Source organism: Neoarius graeffei, chromosome 16, assembly GCF_027579695.1.
Source record: "Neoarius graeffei isolate fNeoGra1 chromosome 16, fNeoGra1.pri, whole genome shotgun sequence".
Taxonomy (NCBI): Eukaryota; Metazoa; Chordata; class Actinopteri; order Siluriformes; family Ariidae; genus Neoarius; species Neoarius graeffei.
This window is the reverse complement of record NC_083584.1, coordinates 16,429,115-16,446,736: the sequence shown is the minus strand read 5'-3', so window position 1 is coordinate 16,446,736 and position 17,622 is coordinate 16,429,115. Positions and strand designations below refer to the sequence as shown.

General features: G+C 44.6%; 1 protein-coding gene across 1 annotated transcript in view; it reads left to right on the top strand.

Annotated features, from left to right (window-relative positions):
* The first annotated feature begins 6,060 nt into the window (after positions 1-6,060).
* Positions 6,061-17,622, top strand: part of rdh8a (retinol dehydrogenase 8a) — a 28,996-nt gene continuing 17,434 nt past the window's right edge. Inside the window, exon 1 of the mRNA XM_060941995.1 lies at positions 6,061-6,172. Coding sequence (XP_060797978.1) covers positions 6,067-6,172 — 106 coding nt within the window. The 5' untranslated portion in view covers positions 6,061-6,066. The remainder of the gene's footprint in view (positions 6,173-17,622) is intronic.

Genomic DNA, 17,622 nt, shown 5'->3' with positions numbered 1-17,622 from the left:
CCAAGAGTTCCTTACCCAGTGTCAACTCACCTTTGAGCTTCAGCCTACCACCTACACTACGGATCGCCGCAAGATTGCCTTTGTGATAACCTTATTAGCTGGTAAGGCGCGAGCCTGGGCTACTGCTATCTGGCAGAGACAGGGACCTGAGTGCTTTGATTTCCAGCTGTTTTCTGAAGAGATGCTTCGGGTCTTTGATCAGGCAGACATCAGTACCGACGCAGCCCGAAAGCTCATGTCCATCCGGCAAGGAGGAAGCGTCGCAGATTACGCCATCTCGTTCCGAACGCTCGCAGCAGTAAGTGGATGGAATGAGACTGCCCTGGTGTCAGCCTTCCACCATGGTCTGTCTGACCCCATCAAGGACGGTCTGGCCTCTATTGGATGCCCAAGTGACCTCGAAACCCTCATCTCACATGCTATTCGTCTGGACAACAGGATGAGAGAACGCCACCAAGCCTTGAGCCCCCCCGGCCTCCCTACCTCTACCTGGAAACTGTCTACCTCCTTCAGTGACTGCCCAGAACCCATGCAAGTGGGTCATACTCGCCTCTCCGCATCTGACAGGGAGCGCAGAAGGAGGGACAAGTGCTGCATCTACTGTGGCAAGCCTGGTCACTTCCGAGCATCATGTCCCGAACTCTTGGGAAAAGGACCGCCCTGTCCAGCCGAGGGAGGGTTGTGACGGGGCCTACCCTCTCTCCTGGACTCCCTGGCCAAGGAATCTACATCCCGGTCTCCATCTCCTGGGGTGAGTCTGTCCACTCTTGTCAAGCTTTGTTAGACTCAGGGGCGGCTGGGAACTTTATGGATATTCACTTCGCCCAAAGCATCAATATTCCGACTGCACCTCTTGAAGTCCCACTGTCTGTGTCTGCCCTCGATGGCCAAGCGTTAGGTGATGGAAGAGTCACCCAAGTTACTTCTCCAGTCTTCCTCCAGTCTCAAGGTCACAAGGAAGAAATATCCCTGCACCTGATTCCTTCACCTGAGTTCCCAGTTATTCTAGGCCTTCCTTGGCTTACTCGCCACAACCCTCGCATAGACTGGGTAACAAGCCAGGTTGTGGAATGGGGCCCTGCATGCCATGCCTCTTGTCTGCTCTCTAGCTCTCCTGTGTCTCCTGCCGAGCCCCCTGATCTCACCGAGTTATCTCAAGTTCCCACAGAGTACTGGGATCTCAAAGAGGTCTTCAGCAAGAGCAGGGCCACCGTTCTTCCTCCGCACCGGGCCTACGACTGTGCCATCGACTTGCTCCCTGGGACTACCCCTCCTCGTGGCAGACTGTTTTCCCTCTCTCAGCCAGAACGCAAGGCCATGGAGGAATACCTCAAAGACGCCCTGGTCTCTGGGTTCATTCGACCCTCCACCTCACCTGCTGGTGCCGGCTTCTTCTTTGTCGGCAAGAAGGATGGGGGCTCCGACCATGTATTGACTACAGGGGCCTGAACAAGATCACTGTGCGCAACCGATATCCCCTTCCGCTGATGTCCACAGCTTTCGACCTGCTCCAAGGTGCCACCGTCTTCACCAAGTTGGACCTACGGAACGCATACCACCTCATCCGTATCCGACAGGGAGACGAGTGGAAGACTGCCTTTAACACCCCGTCTGGGCACTATGAATACCAGGTGATGCCCTTCGGACTCACCAACGCACCAGCTGTTTTTCAGGCCCTAATCAACGACGTCTTAAGTGACATGATTAACCTGTACGTTTTTGTCTACCTCGACGACATCCTTATTTTTTCCAAGACCATGCAGGAGCACCACCACCATGTCTGCCAGGTTCTCCAGAGGCTGCTATAGAACAATCTGTTCGCCAAGGCCCAGAAATGCGAATTTCATGTTTCCGAGGTCTCCTTTCTGGGATTTATTGTATGGACAGGCCAACTCCAAATGGACCCTGCCAAGACCCTGGCCATCCGGGACTGGCCTACTCCCAAGTCCATTAAGGAGGTTCAGCGGTTCTTAGGATTCGCTAACTTCTACCGCAAGTTCATCAGGAACTTCAGTTCTGTAGCAGCACCCATGTCGGACCTCACCAAAGGGACAGGTGGATCTTATGTCTGGTCTCCTCAGGCGGAAAAGGCATTCAAAGACCTCAAGGACCGCTTCTGCATGGCACCCATTCTGGTCCTCCCGGACACCTCCCAACCATTCATCGTGGAGGTGGACGCCTCGGACAGTGGTGTCGGCGCGGTGCTCTCTCAACGTTCGGAAGGAAAGCTGCACCCCTGCGCTTACTTCTCCCACCGCCTGAGTCCTGCGGAGTCCCGGTACGATGTGGGGGATCGAGAACTGCTAGCAGTCAAACTGGCCCTTGAGGAGTGGAGGCACTGGCTGGAGGGAGCGCAACATCCATTCCTGGTTTGGACTGACCACAAGAACCTGGAGTACCTCCAGCAAGCCAAGAGACTGAACCCTCGACAGGCTAGGTGGGCCCTGTTTTTCAGTCAGTTTGACTTCACCCTCTCGTACCGCCCCGGCTCCAAGAACACCAAACCTGACGCACTGTCCAGGCTGTTCTCTGCCACTAACAGGGAGAGTGAAGTTGGGCCTATTATCCCTGTGTCCCGGATTGTGGCCCCTGTCCGCTGGGGTATTGAGGAGGCTGTCCGACGAGCCCAACGCCAGGACCCCGGTCCTGGGACAGGGCCACCGGGCCTCTTGTACGTCCCACATCAAGCCCGGGCCAAGGTTCTCCAGTGGGGTCACTCTTCCCCTCTCACCGCCCACCCGGGAGCTCGGAGGACCCTGGACTTCCTGAAAAGACGCTTCTGGTGGCCTAACATGGAGAAGGAAGTAAGGTCATTTGTCCTGTCCTGTGAGGTCTGCACCAGAACCAAGAACCCGCGACAGCGTCCCCAGGGTCTTCTGCATCCTCTGACCATTCCCCGGCGTCCCTGGTCCCACGTGGCAGTCGACTTCATCACGGGTCTCGCTGAGTCACAAGGTAACACAGTCATTTTGGTCATAGTTGACAGATTCTCCAAGGCCTGCCACTTCATACCACTGTGCAAACTCCCCTCTGCCCTTGAAACAGCTAAACTTATGTTTAATCATGTCTTCCGAGTCTTTGGTCTCCCACAGGACATCGTCTCAGACCGAGGGCCCCAGTTCTTCTCCCGAGTGTGGTACGGGTTCTGCAAGGTCATCGGAGCCACTGCCAGCCTCTCCTCTGGGTTTCACCCACAGTCCAATGGTCAGACGGAGAGGCTCAACCAGGACCTGGAAACCACCCTGCGAGGCCTGGCTATGGATAACCCGACATCGTGGAGCACCTGGCTGCCATGGGCGGAGTACGCCCACAACACCCTGCAGTCATCGGCCACCAAGCTGTCGCCATTCCAGTGCCAATTCGGGTTCCAGCCACCTCTGTTCCCGGACCAGGAGGAGGACGCGGGGGTGCCCTCGGTCAAGCAATATGTGAGACAGTGTCGCAAGACCTGGAGCAAGGTCAGGAAGACCCTCATACAGACCTCCAGAACCAACCAGACTCAGGCCAACCGCCATAGAAGACCTGCACACGCTTTCCGCCTTGGGCAGCGGGTTTGGCTGTCCACTAAGGACCTTCCGCTGCGGGTGGAGAACCGCAAGCTTGCTCCTCACTACATTGGCCCTTTCAAGGTGGAGCGCAGGGTGAACCCTGTCTCCTACCGGCTCCAGTTGCCCCGGACTCTAAGGATCAACCCCACTTTCCATGTTTCCCTGTTGCGGCCCGTACTGACGTCTACGTATGCCCCTGCCCCTAGGAACCCCCCACCCCCCCGCATCTTCCAGGGTCAGACTGTGTTCACTGTGCATCGCCTGCTTGACTCCCGCCGGGTCCGCGGCGGGTTGCAATATCTGGTGGACTGGGAGGGCTATGGTCCTGAGGAGCGCTGCTGGGTTCCTGCTCGGGATGTCCTAGATAAAGAACTGTGTCGGGACTTCCATTCGGCCCATCCGGATCGCCCTGGGAACGTCAGGAGACGCTCCTGGGGGGGGGAGGGGGGTCCTGTTAGGACTGGGACTGTTTTGGCCTCTAGAGGCCGCTGTTATTTCCTTTGCGTGTCATGTTTGTTTTGGCCTCTAGAGGCCACCACTGTTCCTGTGTTTTGTGTCTGTGTTAATTGCCTGTTTAGTCCTGATTATTTTCACCTGTGTTCAATTTAGTTTGTGTATTTATACCCCCTGAGTTCAGTCCTCTTGTCACGGAGTCTTTGTGCTGTTATGTTTATCTCCAGTTTCCTCTGTACCGTGTTCTTTGTTTTGCACTTTGCTTTTCTGGTTTTTTGGCTTTTGTTTTGTACCTTTGGATATTTTTATTTTTGTTATCTTCTGAGCTTTTGGATTTTCTTTTTTTTTGTTTTTTCATCGGATTGTAAATATTGTACATAGTGTAAATAAACTGTTGTTTGATACTTTTTCTACTTCCGCCTCACGCCTCTGCATTTGAGTCATCCCCCTGGTGGCCTAGTGGGGGTTTGCTGGATTATCACACCAACGAACCAGGTTCGAATCCCAGCAAATCCCTAACAGTTTGCCATATTGTATAGTTTATTTAAGAAATTGCATAGAGTGATGTTCGTGTCATAAGCACTTTAAGGGGGGCTTTTTCCCCCACTCTACTCTAGTCATAAGCGTTGCTTTTTCCTTATTCAATGTTAAAGCAAAACTTGTTTGGGTCCATATTAAAAGGTTCATTTGTAGGACTCCCTAAAGTGAATGACGCATGAAATGGAATGACGAATGACAGGTAGTAAATTTGAACAATAAATGGTCCCTTGTCATTCAGATTCTTACAAATGGAATAACGATTGAAATCTTTAGTTTTAGACCTCCCTAGGATAAGATAAGTGGGTGCTTGGTGGGATATCAGCTTTTACAAATGGAATGACAGGGTTTCTATATGTATTGACTTACTTTGAGCTAATGTTGTAACATTGCCTCAAAGTATGTCATTCCACCTAAAAACACTGTCATTCCATTTGTAAAAGGGGATTTCACTGATAACATAACCTAAAAGTATGTCATTCCACTTAGAAACAATGTCCTTCCATTTCATGAGCTGAAAGCATGTCATTCCACCTACATTTCAATTGTTATTCCATTTATAAGAATCTGAATGACAAGGGACCATTTATTGTTCAAATCACTAGCTGTCATTCGTCATTCCATTTCATGCATCATTCACTTTGGGGAGTCCCTGGAATGACATACTTTGAGGCAATGTTATCAGTGATATCACCTATAACCTAACCCTAACCCTAGAAACAATGTCATTCCATTTGTTAATTTGATATCACTGATAAAATTGCCTCAAAGTATGTCATTCCACCTATAAACCTTATCATTCCATTTGTAAAAGGTGATATCACTGACAACATTAGCTCAAAGTAAGTCAATACATATAGAAACCCTGTCATTCCATTTGTAAAAGCTGATATCCCACCAAGCACCCACTTATCTTATCCTAGGGAGGTCTAAAACTAAAGATTTCAATCGTTATTCCATTTGTAAGAATCTGAATGACAAGGGACCATTTATTGTTCAAATTTACTACCTGTCATTCGTCATTCCATTTCATGCGTCATTCACTTTAGGGAGTCCCGTCATTCCACCTGGAAACGCTGTCATTCCATTTGTAAAAGGTAATATCACTGATAACATAACCTAAAAGTATGTCATTCCACTTAGAAACAATGTCCTTCCATTTCATGAGCTGAAAGCATGTCATTCCACCTACATTTCAATCGTTATTCCATTTATAAGAATCTGAATGACAAGGGACCATTTATTGTTCAAATCACTAGCTGTCATTCGTCATTCCATTTCATGCGTCATTCACTTTAGGGAGTCCCTCATTTGTTCAATGTTGGCCCGCGACTTTGTTCAAGTTTGAAATTGTGGCCCGCTGTGTGTTTGGGTTTGACCCTCCTGCTCTGCAGTGTGTTAGTGCGCGTTAATCACAGGTCGCGCATGTCCTCGGCCATGTGACCATGTCGCGCGCTCCCGCGGCCCCCTCGCGCTGTGAGAGAGAGAGAGAGACGGGAGCGGAGAGTGAGCAGCGCGCGCAGTGGTCATGGCGAGCGCGAGCCAGAAAGTGGTCCTCATTACCGGCTGTTCTTCCGGGATCGGGCTGCGGATCGCCGTCCTATTGGCCAAAGACGAGCAGAAGCGCTACCAGGGTAAACTCTTCCTCTAGCACAACCACCATGTGCGCGCGTGTGTGTGTGTCTATATATATATATATATATAAACTTTATTGCACATTTTTATTATTCCACAAGAAAGAAAGAAAGAAAGAAAGAAAGAAAGAAGCCTTGTGCATTTATTATTATTATTATTATTATTATTATTATTATTATTCTTTAATCTTTGGGAACTACTTTCGGATTGGCACGCAAGCTGAACTCGTGCCCGAGCTGAACTCTGGTGTGTATCGGTTTAGTCCCGCGCCAAAGGTCGATGCCCGGCGCAGATGCTCTTGCCTCGCGCGCAACTGCGATCTTTGCACCGGGTGACTCCGCCGATGCCGGTTTGCGCTGATTAGCATGTGAAAGGTCGGTTTCTAGGGGACGGCGATGCGGCGGAGTTCATAAAGACACTGCCAGCTCTTTAACAAGCCACTTCTCCGGCACAAAGCGCCCTTTATGGTCGCCAGTGGTGGACTTTAGTGGCGTGTCTAATGCGCCTGTGTGTGTGTGTGTGTGTGTGTGCTGGGGAGAGTTGGAGACCTGGATGAGAGAGAGAGGGAACTCTGAAATCTTCATCTGGAACACTATCTCATCCAGCCCACTCCAGGGTTACAGTAGTACAAACACAGGGTGAAATGAACACCTACAGAACTCTTATAATAATATGGAATAAACATATACAGGGTTCAGGGCGGCACGGTGGTGTAGTGGTGAATTAGCACTGTTGCCTCACCTGACAGCAAGAAGGTCCTGGGTTCGCAGCCGGCGAGGGCCTTTCTGTGTGGAGTTTGCATGTTCTCCCCGTGTCCGCGTGGGTTTCCTCCGGGTGCTCCGGTTTCCCCCACAGTCCAAAGACATGCAGGTTAGGTTAACTGGTGACTCTAAATTGACCGTAGGTGTGAATGTGAGTGTGAATGGTTGTCTGTGTCTATGTGTCAGCCCTGTGATGACCTGGCGACTTGTCCAGGGTGTACCCCGCCTTTCGCCCGTATAGCTGGGATAGGCTCCAGCTTGCCTGCAACCCTGTAGAACAGGATAAAGCGTCTAGAGATAATGAGATGAGATGAGATGAGATACCACTCAATGCCAGTCAATATTATTTAAATATGTCACTCAGATCTGTGATGTATTTCGTATGAAAAATACAAGTTTTTCAACGCGAGACGATAAACTTCATACCTTCACGCCATCATATGATTTTCTTTTTATTATATCGACACATTCGCAAACAAAAAGGACCCGAATTTATCAAAACTATTCATTGATTTCATCACAAGTGACATATAGAGATTTATGTCACGGTTTTGCTTCTCCATGTCCCGGATGGGGCTCGTATGGAAAATACAAGTGGCGTATTTCCCAGTAAAACACTTGTGTCCATATAACATAAACACTTACATACTTGCATTAAACATGATTGAATTGACTCTTCAAAAATAAATTAACAGTTATATCGTTAAAGAACATATTCTGGACCAATTTCATTTTTTTTAATATGAAAGTATGTGGCGGCACGGTGGTGTAGTGGTTAGCGCTGTCGCCTCACAGCAAGAAGGTCCGGGTTCGAGCCCCGTGGCCGGCGAGGGCCTTTCTGTGCGGAGTTTGCATGTTCTCCCCGTGTCCGCGTGGGTTTCCTCCGGGTGCTCCGGTTTCCCCCACAGTCCAAAGACATGCAGTTAGGTTAACTGGTGACTCTAAATTGACCGTAGGTGTGAGTGTGAATGGTTGTCTGTGTCTATGTGTCAGCCCTGTGATGACCTGGCGACTTGTCCAGGGTGTACCCCGCCTTTCGCCAGTAGTCAGCTGGGATAGGCTCCAGCTTGCCTGCGACCCTGTAGAACAGGATAAAGCGGCTACAGATAATGAGATGAGATGAGATGAAAGTATGTCCCTTTACACACTCATCCAGAAGGGTCATTTTGCACAAGGCCATCTGTCTACAGCAGAAAAAAATAAAATAACCAAATGCGTCTGGAAAAATCCCAAGGGAGTCTGGAGCCAGATTTGTGATGTCACCTGAGGAAGCGCCAGCAGGCTGCGTGAGCTTGCGCAGTTTCAGTGCACAGCCTGTGTAGACCAAGCTCTCTCATTGTCCGGTCTTTTGGAAAACGATGAGTACTAATCCCATCAAGATTGGTGTTGCTACACCCTCCTACGATACATCTGTTAACCATTTTAATAATTACGCGATAACGTTGAAGAAATTTGCAGAAAACCACCAGGTCGTTTTCCCATAAACAAACCAGCGCTGACGTAGGATTCAGAAGGAGGCGTCCCGCAGATGATGTCATGAAAATCAGTGTTTGCCTGGAAATCCAAATGCCAAGTTTTTTCAGAGGCGGACCATCTCATCTCATCTCATCTCATTATCTCTAGCCACTTTATCCTTCTACAGGGTCGCAGGCAAGCTGGAGCCTATCCCAGCTGACTACGGGCGAAAGGCGGGGTACACCCTGGACAAGTCACCAGGTCATCACAGGGCTGACACATAGACACAGACAACCATTCACACTCACACCTACGGTCAATTTAGAGTCACCAGTTAACCTAACCTGCATGTCTTTGGACTGTGGGGGAAACCGGAGCACCCGAAGGAAACCCACGCGGACACGGAGAGAACATGCAAACTCCACATAGAAAGGCCCTCGCCGGCCCCAGGGCTCGAACCCAGGACCTTAACTGTTAAAATATTGTATAAAAACATATACACTACCGTTCAAAAGTTTGGGGTCACCCAGACAATTTTGTGTTTTCCATGAAAAGTCACACTTTTATTTACCACCATAAGTTGTAAAATGAATAGAAAATATAGTCAAGACATTTTTCTGGCCATTTTGAGCATTTAATCGACCCCACAAATGTGATGCTCCAGAAACTCAATCTGCTCAAAGGAAGGTCAGTTTTATAGCTTCTCTAAAGAGCTCAACTGTTTTCAGCTGTGCTAACATGATTGTACAAGGGTTTTCTAATCATCCATTAGCCTTCTGAGGCAATGAGCAAACACATTGTACCATTAGAACACTGGAGTGATAGTTGCTGGAAATGGGCCTCTATACACCTATGGAGATATTGCACCAAAAACCAGACATTTGCAGCTAGAATAGTCATTTACCACATTAGCAATGTATAGAGTGGATTTCTGATTAGTTTAAAGTGATCTTCATTGAAAAGAACAGTGCTTTTCTTTCAAAAATAAGGACATTTCAAAGTGACCCCAAACTTTTGAACGGTAGCGTGTAGTTAATTTTAACAGCTGTATTGTTAAATACCTATTGTGTTGAATGAATTCTTAAAGTGTTAAATTAACACATACAAGGTTGAATTAAAGCGAGACAGCCTTTCGATTTCATAAAATCTGTGAAATTTAGTTCCCTCTGAAATGTGGTCATTGTGATATGTTTATTTGTGTAATATCTCACAAAATATCAGGCCATTCTGTGGCTGGGAAGTTATTTAATTTGAGGGGATTCCTGAGCAAATAATGCGCATGAAAATCACTCACTTTGCGCAGTCAAGCAGACAGAGGAGGTCCGTGTGCGCATGCGCAGGTTTACCTTTGACCGTGTACTGACAGTTCCATCATTGTCACTAAACGAACAGCTGATCACACCGAGGTGCTTGCTGACCACCAATATTTATTAGTTTGGTCCTGCGTTTCCTTTCCTTTGCAATATAACATCTTTTCTTTTCACTTTCCATTACTGTAGTCGGTCTTTCAGGTTTCATTCGCACACTCGTGTCCTCCATTTTTCTCTCCTGTTTCAAATTTGTATCCCACAACACCTTGCGTGAACAGGGAAAGCCCACCACGTGATGCATGACGTAGTATCTTGTATTGGGTCATGGTGAAGCAGGAAAAAATAGCAGAGAATTTAGGGCCACGTGGCCCTAAATTCGTTAATTTTTCTATTAAAAAAAACTAATAAAATTAGAAGTATGTGATTCGAATTCAGTAGCTTTCAATCACTAAACAAAAATAATTGTGTGTCGGAGAAAATTATTTTTATGACCTACACTTGAAAAATCTGAAAGGCAGTCTAGCTTTTACTCTTCCAGCAATGCGTCAGTTTTAACACCTACATCGTTCAGTTAACACCAACAGGATTGAAAGAACGCAAAGTGTTCAGTTAACAATGACATGGTTAAACTAGCATCTGCATAGCTAAATTAACACCTGCAGGGTTGAATGAACACTTAGAGATAAATTAACAGGATTAAATTGGCACCTACGTAGTTAATTGTAGCACATACACAGCTAAATTAACATCTCCAAGACTACATTAATGATAATCTGGCAGTGGTGAATCAACACCAATGGGATGAGATTAACATTTACAGCGCTGAATTAGCAACGAATGGGTTGAATGAACCCCAAAGTGTGTAACACATACTGTACATCGTCTAATTAACTAACAACACTGAATAAATACAAGCAGGATTTAATTAAATCCTAACAGGTCAAATTATTGTTTAGTGTTAAATCAACCCCTACATGGCTGAACAATTATTTACAGGATTTTATTAACTCGTAAAGGTTTTAATGATAAGCTATATGTTAAATCAGCAAAAGTCTTAAGCGCATGAAAAAAGCTGTCAACCAAAAATGGCTTAAAAAATAATGAAATGAAATGTTTCAACATAAAAAAAATACTATAAACTATAAGCAGTAAGCCATAATAAATGAAACAAGGTTGATATTTGGTGTGAGACGACCCTTTGCTTAAAAAAAAAAGTAGTCTCAGGTACAGTGAGTGCAGTTTAATGCGGAAATGAGCTGTAGGTTTTACTGAGCATCTTACAGAACCAGCCACAGTTCTTCTGGACACTTTGACTGTCACACTCGCTTCTTCATTTTGTACCAAAACCCAGTAGCCTTCATTATGTTTTCTTTTTTTAATCTGAAAAGTGCTCTCTTATGGAAAATGCTGCTCAGATACAAAAAAAACAAAAACCTAACATTTAATTTTGTGCTGGAAAATAAACGAACGTTTGGACTCTAAAATATTTTTCTGACTCAATGTTGAAGTCATAAAATAGAAATTGATAAAGTTTGTACGAAAAAAAAAACATAGGGTGCCTAAGACTTTTGCTCAGTACTGTATATAAAACCTTGGATTGTTGAATTAACAACCAAAAGTTTCAATGAACCAACTTTTACCCTGTTAAATTAACACCTAGAGGGTTTAATGAGCAAGATTCAAGATTCAAAGATTTTTATTGTCAATTCACTATATATCCAGGACATAAAGGAGAATTGAAATGCCGTTTCTCTCTCACCTTACTTGTAAAATCAGATAAAAATATTTATATTAAAAAAGAAAAAAGATAGATAGATAGATAGATAGATAGATAGATAGATAGATAGATAGATAGATAGATAGATAGATAGATAATATAGGTAAAAATACACTCAAAAATCAAACAATGTACAAAATAACAGTTGTGCAAATACAGTACATTAAAGCTTATGAGGTGTGAGAGAGCGGGGCCGCTGCGTCCGTTCACACCGCCATCTTGATGTTTTCTTTTTGTTTGTTTTTTTTTTTTTGGGGGGAGAAACAGCCTTCCTCCAGGGATTGTAATGCTGAAAGGACTGAATGATCTAACTCTAAAGGTGAGGATACGGGGGGCAAATTTTTGGGCAATGATGCCAGCAATGGGCAACCTAGTGAAACACAGGGCAACTAATTTGGACAATAGACAATTAGCAACAAGGGCAGCACGGTGGTGTAGTGGTTAGCGCTGTCACCTCACAGCAAGAAGGTCCAGGTTCGAGCCCCGTGGCCGGTGAGGGCCTTTCTGTGTGGAGTTTGCATGTTCTCCCCGTGTCCGCGTGGGTTTCCTCCGGGTGCTCCGGTTTCCCCCACAGTCCAAAGACATGCAGGTTAGGTTAACTGGTGACTCTAAATTGACCGTAGATGTGAGTGTGAATGGTTATCTGTGTCTATGTGTCAGCCCTGTGATGACCTGGCGACTTGTCCAGGGTGTACCCCGCCTTTCGCCCGTAGTCAGCTTGGATAGGCTCCAGCTTGCCTGTGACCCTGTAGGACAGGACAAAGCGGCTAGAGATAATGAGATGAGATGAGACAATTAGCAACAACCAGTCAGATAAGAGCAAAGTTATTGCCAAGGAGACCGACACGGCAAAGATGGACACAGACATTTGCAGCTGTCACTTTTGTCTTGGCTCCAACCTTTATTTCACTCAAGTAAGTATCACTTCTGGAACAAAACTGAATAGATCCTCTGGTCAAAAGATACTTTCCCATTATTTTATCATTTATAAGTCAAAATAACCACATTATTCTGTTGATAAACAAATGCCTTTTAAATCTCTTTAAAAATGCTATGAGCCTCAATGACATATGCTAGAACCAGAGGTGGACAGTAACAAAGTACATTTACTTGAGTACATTTACATTTACATACACTGCCGTTCAAAAGTTTGGGGTCACCCAGACAATTTTGTGTTTTCCATGAAAAGTCACACTTTTATTTACCACCATAAGTTGTAAAATGAATAGAAAATATAGTCAAGACATTTTTCTGGCCATTTTGAGCATTTAATCGACCCCACAAATGTGATGCTCCAGAAACTCAATCTGCTCAAAGGAAGGTCAGTTTTATAGCTTCTCTAAAGAGCTCAACTGTTTTCAGCTGTGCTAACATGATTGTACAAGGGTTTTCTAATCATCCATTAGCCTTCTGAGGCAATGAGCAAACACATTGTACCATTAGAACACTGGAGTGATAGTTGCTGGAAATGGGCCTCTATACACCTATGGAGATATTGCACCAAAAACCAGACATTTGCAGCTAGAATAGTCATTTACCACATTAGCAATGTATAGAGTGGATTTCTGATTAGTTTAAAGTGATCTTCATTGAAAAGAACAGTGCTTTTCTTTCAAAAATAAGGAAATTTCAAAGTGAACCCAAACTTTTGAACTTAAGTACACTTTTTGAGTATCTGTACTTTACTTGAGTATTTTTTTTTTGGCAACTTATGACTTTAATGTCACTACCTTTGAAAGACAAATATCGTACGTTTTTACTCGACTACATTTCGATCAAGGTTCTCGTTACTCGTTACTATGAAGCAGCTTTGAAAGTGGATGTTTTTTCTTTTCTAAAACGTGATTATTTTTTTTAGCAGGTGACACTGAGACAGCCGATCACTAATCACAAGGGTCACGTCACGTCCATAGACTGTATAAAATCAAGTTCAATGATTTCTCAAGAACATTATTTGAACACGGTCAGTTGCTGGCAGAATGGAAGGAGGCGGTTCTTCACGCACCCATGACCATACCTAGAACCCATGTTTCAGTTTTCTGAAAGGATTAAAGATTCATTTTGTTTTAAATGTTTGCTTTGTTTGCCTGAAACGAACCACATCACGGCCTTGAAACTCGCCATCCAACCTGCAGAAGCATATTGAGGAATGTAAATATTTTATTCCAAGAGAAAGCTTGCAGTGAAGCTGTCTGTGCTTTTAGAGCTAGCGATAACGTTGTAGTAGCTTTGCAGTCTGGTTAGTCAAATGACTTTCTATGGATTTGCCCACCAAGTTGCCGTCACCTTGTCCACGACTAACGATTACACAGAGCTAGTTAACTTGGACACTGTTAGTTAGCATGTAAAAACAGAGTTATGCTAACATGAATAACGTTAACTTATCTGAAGTGCTTTCAGAAAAGTTTTAGCATAATCTTGCCAAATAAACAGAATGTAGAAATCTTTCTTTTCTAGTAATGTTAGCTACCCAATATGATTATGAGTTTGAAAAGAGTTTGCTAGCATGTCAGATAGAGCTTCAGCTCTACAGGTTCTACAAGCTAGTCAGTAAATCCAGTCAGTCGCTTCAGGGGCATTAGATTTTGTAAGTGTTGTGTCAATAATACAACAATGCGTTGACATAAAATGTGCTTTTAATACTTAAGTATTTTTAAAAGCAAGTACTTCAGTACTTTAACTTAAGTAAAAATTTGACTGGACAACTTTCACTTGTATTGGAGTAACATCTGACCAGTGGGATCTGTACTTTGACTGAAGCAGTGAAGTTGGGTACTTTGTCCACCTCTGGCTATAATTAATAACTGACACACACATCACAAAAAACATAATGTCAAAAATGTAATTATTGAATTCTCACCTAAGCAAAAAAGAAAAAAGGACATGGAGCAGGAGATGGCTGCTGAGGAGGAAAAGGGAGTGACGGAGTTCCCGAAAGACTCTCTTTTTTAGATCCCTAAGTTTGTACTGTTTTGCCATCAGGTTCCACAAGCAGTCGTGCTCTGTAGGTGAATTAGATCAGACGATAAGTTCAACAATCTCTATTACAACTCAAAAAAAAAAACATGAGCTGCCCATCACTTTTAACTTGACACAAGAGAGCTAACATTATCCCTACATAGCTAATGATAACGGCGGCACGGTGGTGTAGTGGTTAGCGCTGTCGCCTCACAATAAGAAGGTCCGGGTTCGAGCCCCGTGGCCGGCGAGGGCCTTTCTGTGCGGAGTTTGCATGTTCTCCCCGTGGGTTTCCTCTGGGTGCTCCGGTTTCCCCCACAGTCCAAAGACATGCAGGTTAGGTTAACTGGTGACTCTAAATTGACCGTAGATGTGAGTGTGAATGGTTGTCTGTGTCTATGTGTCAGCCCTGTCATGGCCTGGCGACTTGTCCAGGGTGTACCCCGCCTTTCGCCCGTAGTCAGCTGGGATAGGCTCCAGCTTGCCTGTGATCCTGTAGAACAGGATAAAGCGGCTAGAGATAATGAGATGAGATGAGCTAATGATAACTTTCTGCTAACTATGTTAGCAACAATCACCTGTAGTTAGCTAAATCCCATTCAGTCTCTGTGGAGCGGTGGTTAGCTAACAGCAGTTTACACTTAGCCGAAAAAAACCCACAAAAACGTTGATGTCTTAATTACAACCTGAGCACATAAAAATAGACGTTTGTTGGTTTTTTAAGCATTTGATGAGATTCACTACTTTGGGTTTATACAGAACAACTTACCGGCATAAAAAGATACAAGTTGTCTCTCTTTTTCTTCGCTCCACTGCCGGAGACGTCGCCATGCTTGTTGAAAATTTCAGAAGCTCTCAGGTGGTCATGTGATTCGCTGCGAACACTCTGATTGGATGATTTTAAAAAGTTGCCGAAAACGATCAAAACTGTTCAGATAGAAATGATGTTGTCCAATCTCAATGGGAAAGTGTCGAAGCACAATTACCTGGCAACACTGCCCAAAAAGCTGCCCCGTGTATCATCGCCTTTACACTTACTCAGTTAACCCTTCATGTGCTGAATGAATGCAGTTTAACACTCAGAGCACTGAAAGAACACTTGTGGTTAATTAAAGTTTATAGTGTTTGTGTGTTGTCTGAATGGTTGATTTAATCTTTGCAGTGTTGCATTAAAACCTAGAAGACTGAATAAACACTTACAGGGGAGAAATTAAAGTTTACAGTGTTGAATTAACGAATGCGGGATTGAATTAATGTTTCCAGTTTCAGTGAACTCTTATAGTGTTAAAGTGTTGAATTAAAAAGTCAAATTTAACTACCAAAGTGTTGAATTAATACCAAGAAGGTTAAATAGACTCTTAAATTGTTTATTTTTTTATTCATATTTTAATTTTTGGGAGGGGGGAAAAAACTCAATTGGGCTAAACCTCATTCGTTAATTCTAACAACGTTGAATAAACTTTTCCAGATCTAAATGAGTTCCTGTGAGGTTCAAGTACAGGCTTTACTCAAACAAACACTGGGAAAGTAAATTCAACTCAGTAGATGTTAATTAAATATAGCGAGAGCAGCTTAACCAACCACGCACTGTAATTGTAGCCTTGAATGTAGACAAAATAACTCCTAAATGCACTTCCACCCATTTCACAGAGAAACACAGGAGACGATCTGTTCAGGCTGAAGGGAATTAAACAGAACAAAACAAAACAAAAAAAAAATCCCTGCGAGACCCCATTCAGTAACATTTAATCCGTCTTAAGTCTTATTTCACAAAAACAGCATGAATAATGGCGTGATTGTTCACTCCAGAATGTTAAAGCTTTGCCTGGTTTGTTTTCTCTGGCTTTAACGCACCGTCACGTGTGTTCAGATGAAAAGTGTGACTGACTGAATCACATTCACAGAAGAAGAACGTAGGATGGGACTCAAACTGAGAGCACAGTGTGTCGGAACATGAGATAAGATGCTTGTAGCCATGCATAGAAAATAAACCAGAATGGATCCAGCAGCTTGAAGAAGAAAGCTGCTTAACAGCTTAATGACTGTGCCCTTTAATATGACTTATTTCCACACCGCTGATATCAGAGCACCTCCCACACGTTTCCTTTGCTCTATAGCTCATTGGATGTTGGTATCGTCAGGCCACATAGCTACTGGTGTTCCCATGTGACCGACTTCAACCAGCTTGATGTTGTTTCAGCCGAGATTTGTTACAGATTGAAATCATTCTTTTGTTTCTCGGTAATCCGAGCCAACATTTTTTGCTGTTTGCATTCTGACACCAATCCTGGGTATCGACTCAGGGCCATCTCTAATAATAATCTCTTAATGAGAAATCATAGATTTGCTCATATCCAAAACTTGCTAAGACAGGGTTCTTGTCATCCTGGGCCTGTTTTTTTTATTTCTTTGGGAAAACTTGTTTATATCTGAAAATGCACCATGAGGAAGAGCACACATCATCAGATATCGTTCATATTTTTTTAATAAAAGGAATTTGTACTACTCTCTCTTGGTCGGCTCCATCTCATCCTAAACTGGAGAAACGAGAGACGGCTTTAACCACAGATTGCCATGCAACTCTGTCCTTGGCAGCGTTATGCAATTCACACTCATCGAATCTAGTCGCTGAGGTGCACAACCCAGTGCATTCTTAGTGCTGGTCCCAAGCCTGGATAAATGAGGAGAGTTGCATCAGGAAGGGCATCCAGCATAAAACTCATGCCAAATCAACTATGTGGGTGATGAAGGAGGGCGGCATGGTGGTGTAGTGGTTAGCATTGTCACCTCACAGCAAGAAGGTTCTGGGTTCAAGCCCAGTGGCCAACGGGGGCCTTTCTGTGTGGAGCTTGCATGTTTGCTCCGTGTCTGCGTGGGTTTCCTCTGGATGCTCTGGTTTGCCCTACAGTCCAAATACATGCAGGTTAGGCTTATTGGTGGCTCTAAATTGACTGTAGGTGTGAATGTGAGTGTGAATGGTTGTTTGTCTCTATGTGTCAGCCCTGCGATGACCTGGCAACTTGTCCAGGGTGTACCCTGCCTCTCGCCCATAGTCAGCTGGGATAGGCTCCAGCTTGCCCGTGACCCTGCACAGGATAAGCGTTTACAGATAATGGATGGATGATGATTGAGATTCATGGATGTGGTGAAGAAGGACATGAGGATGGTTGGTGCTACAGGAAAAGATA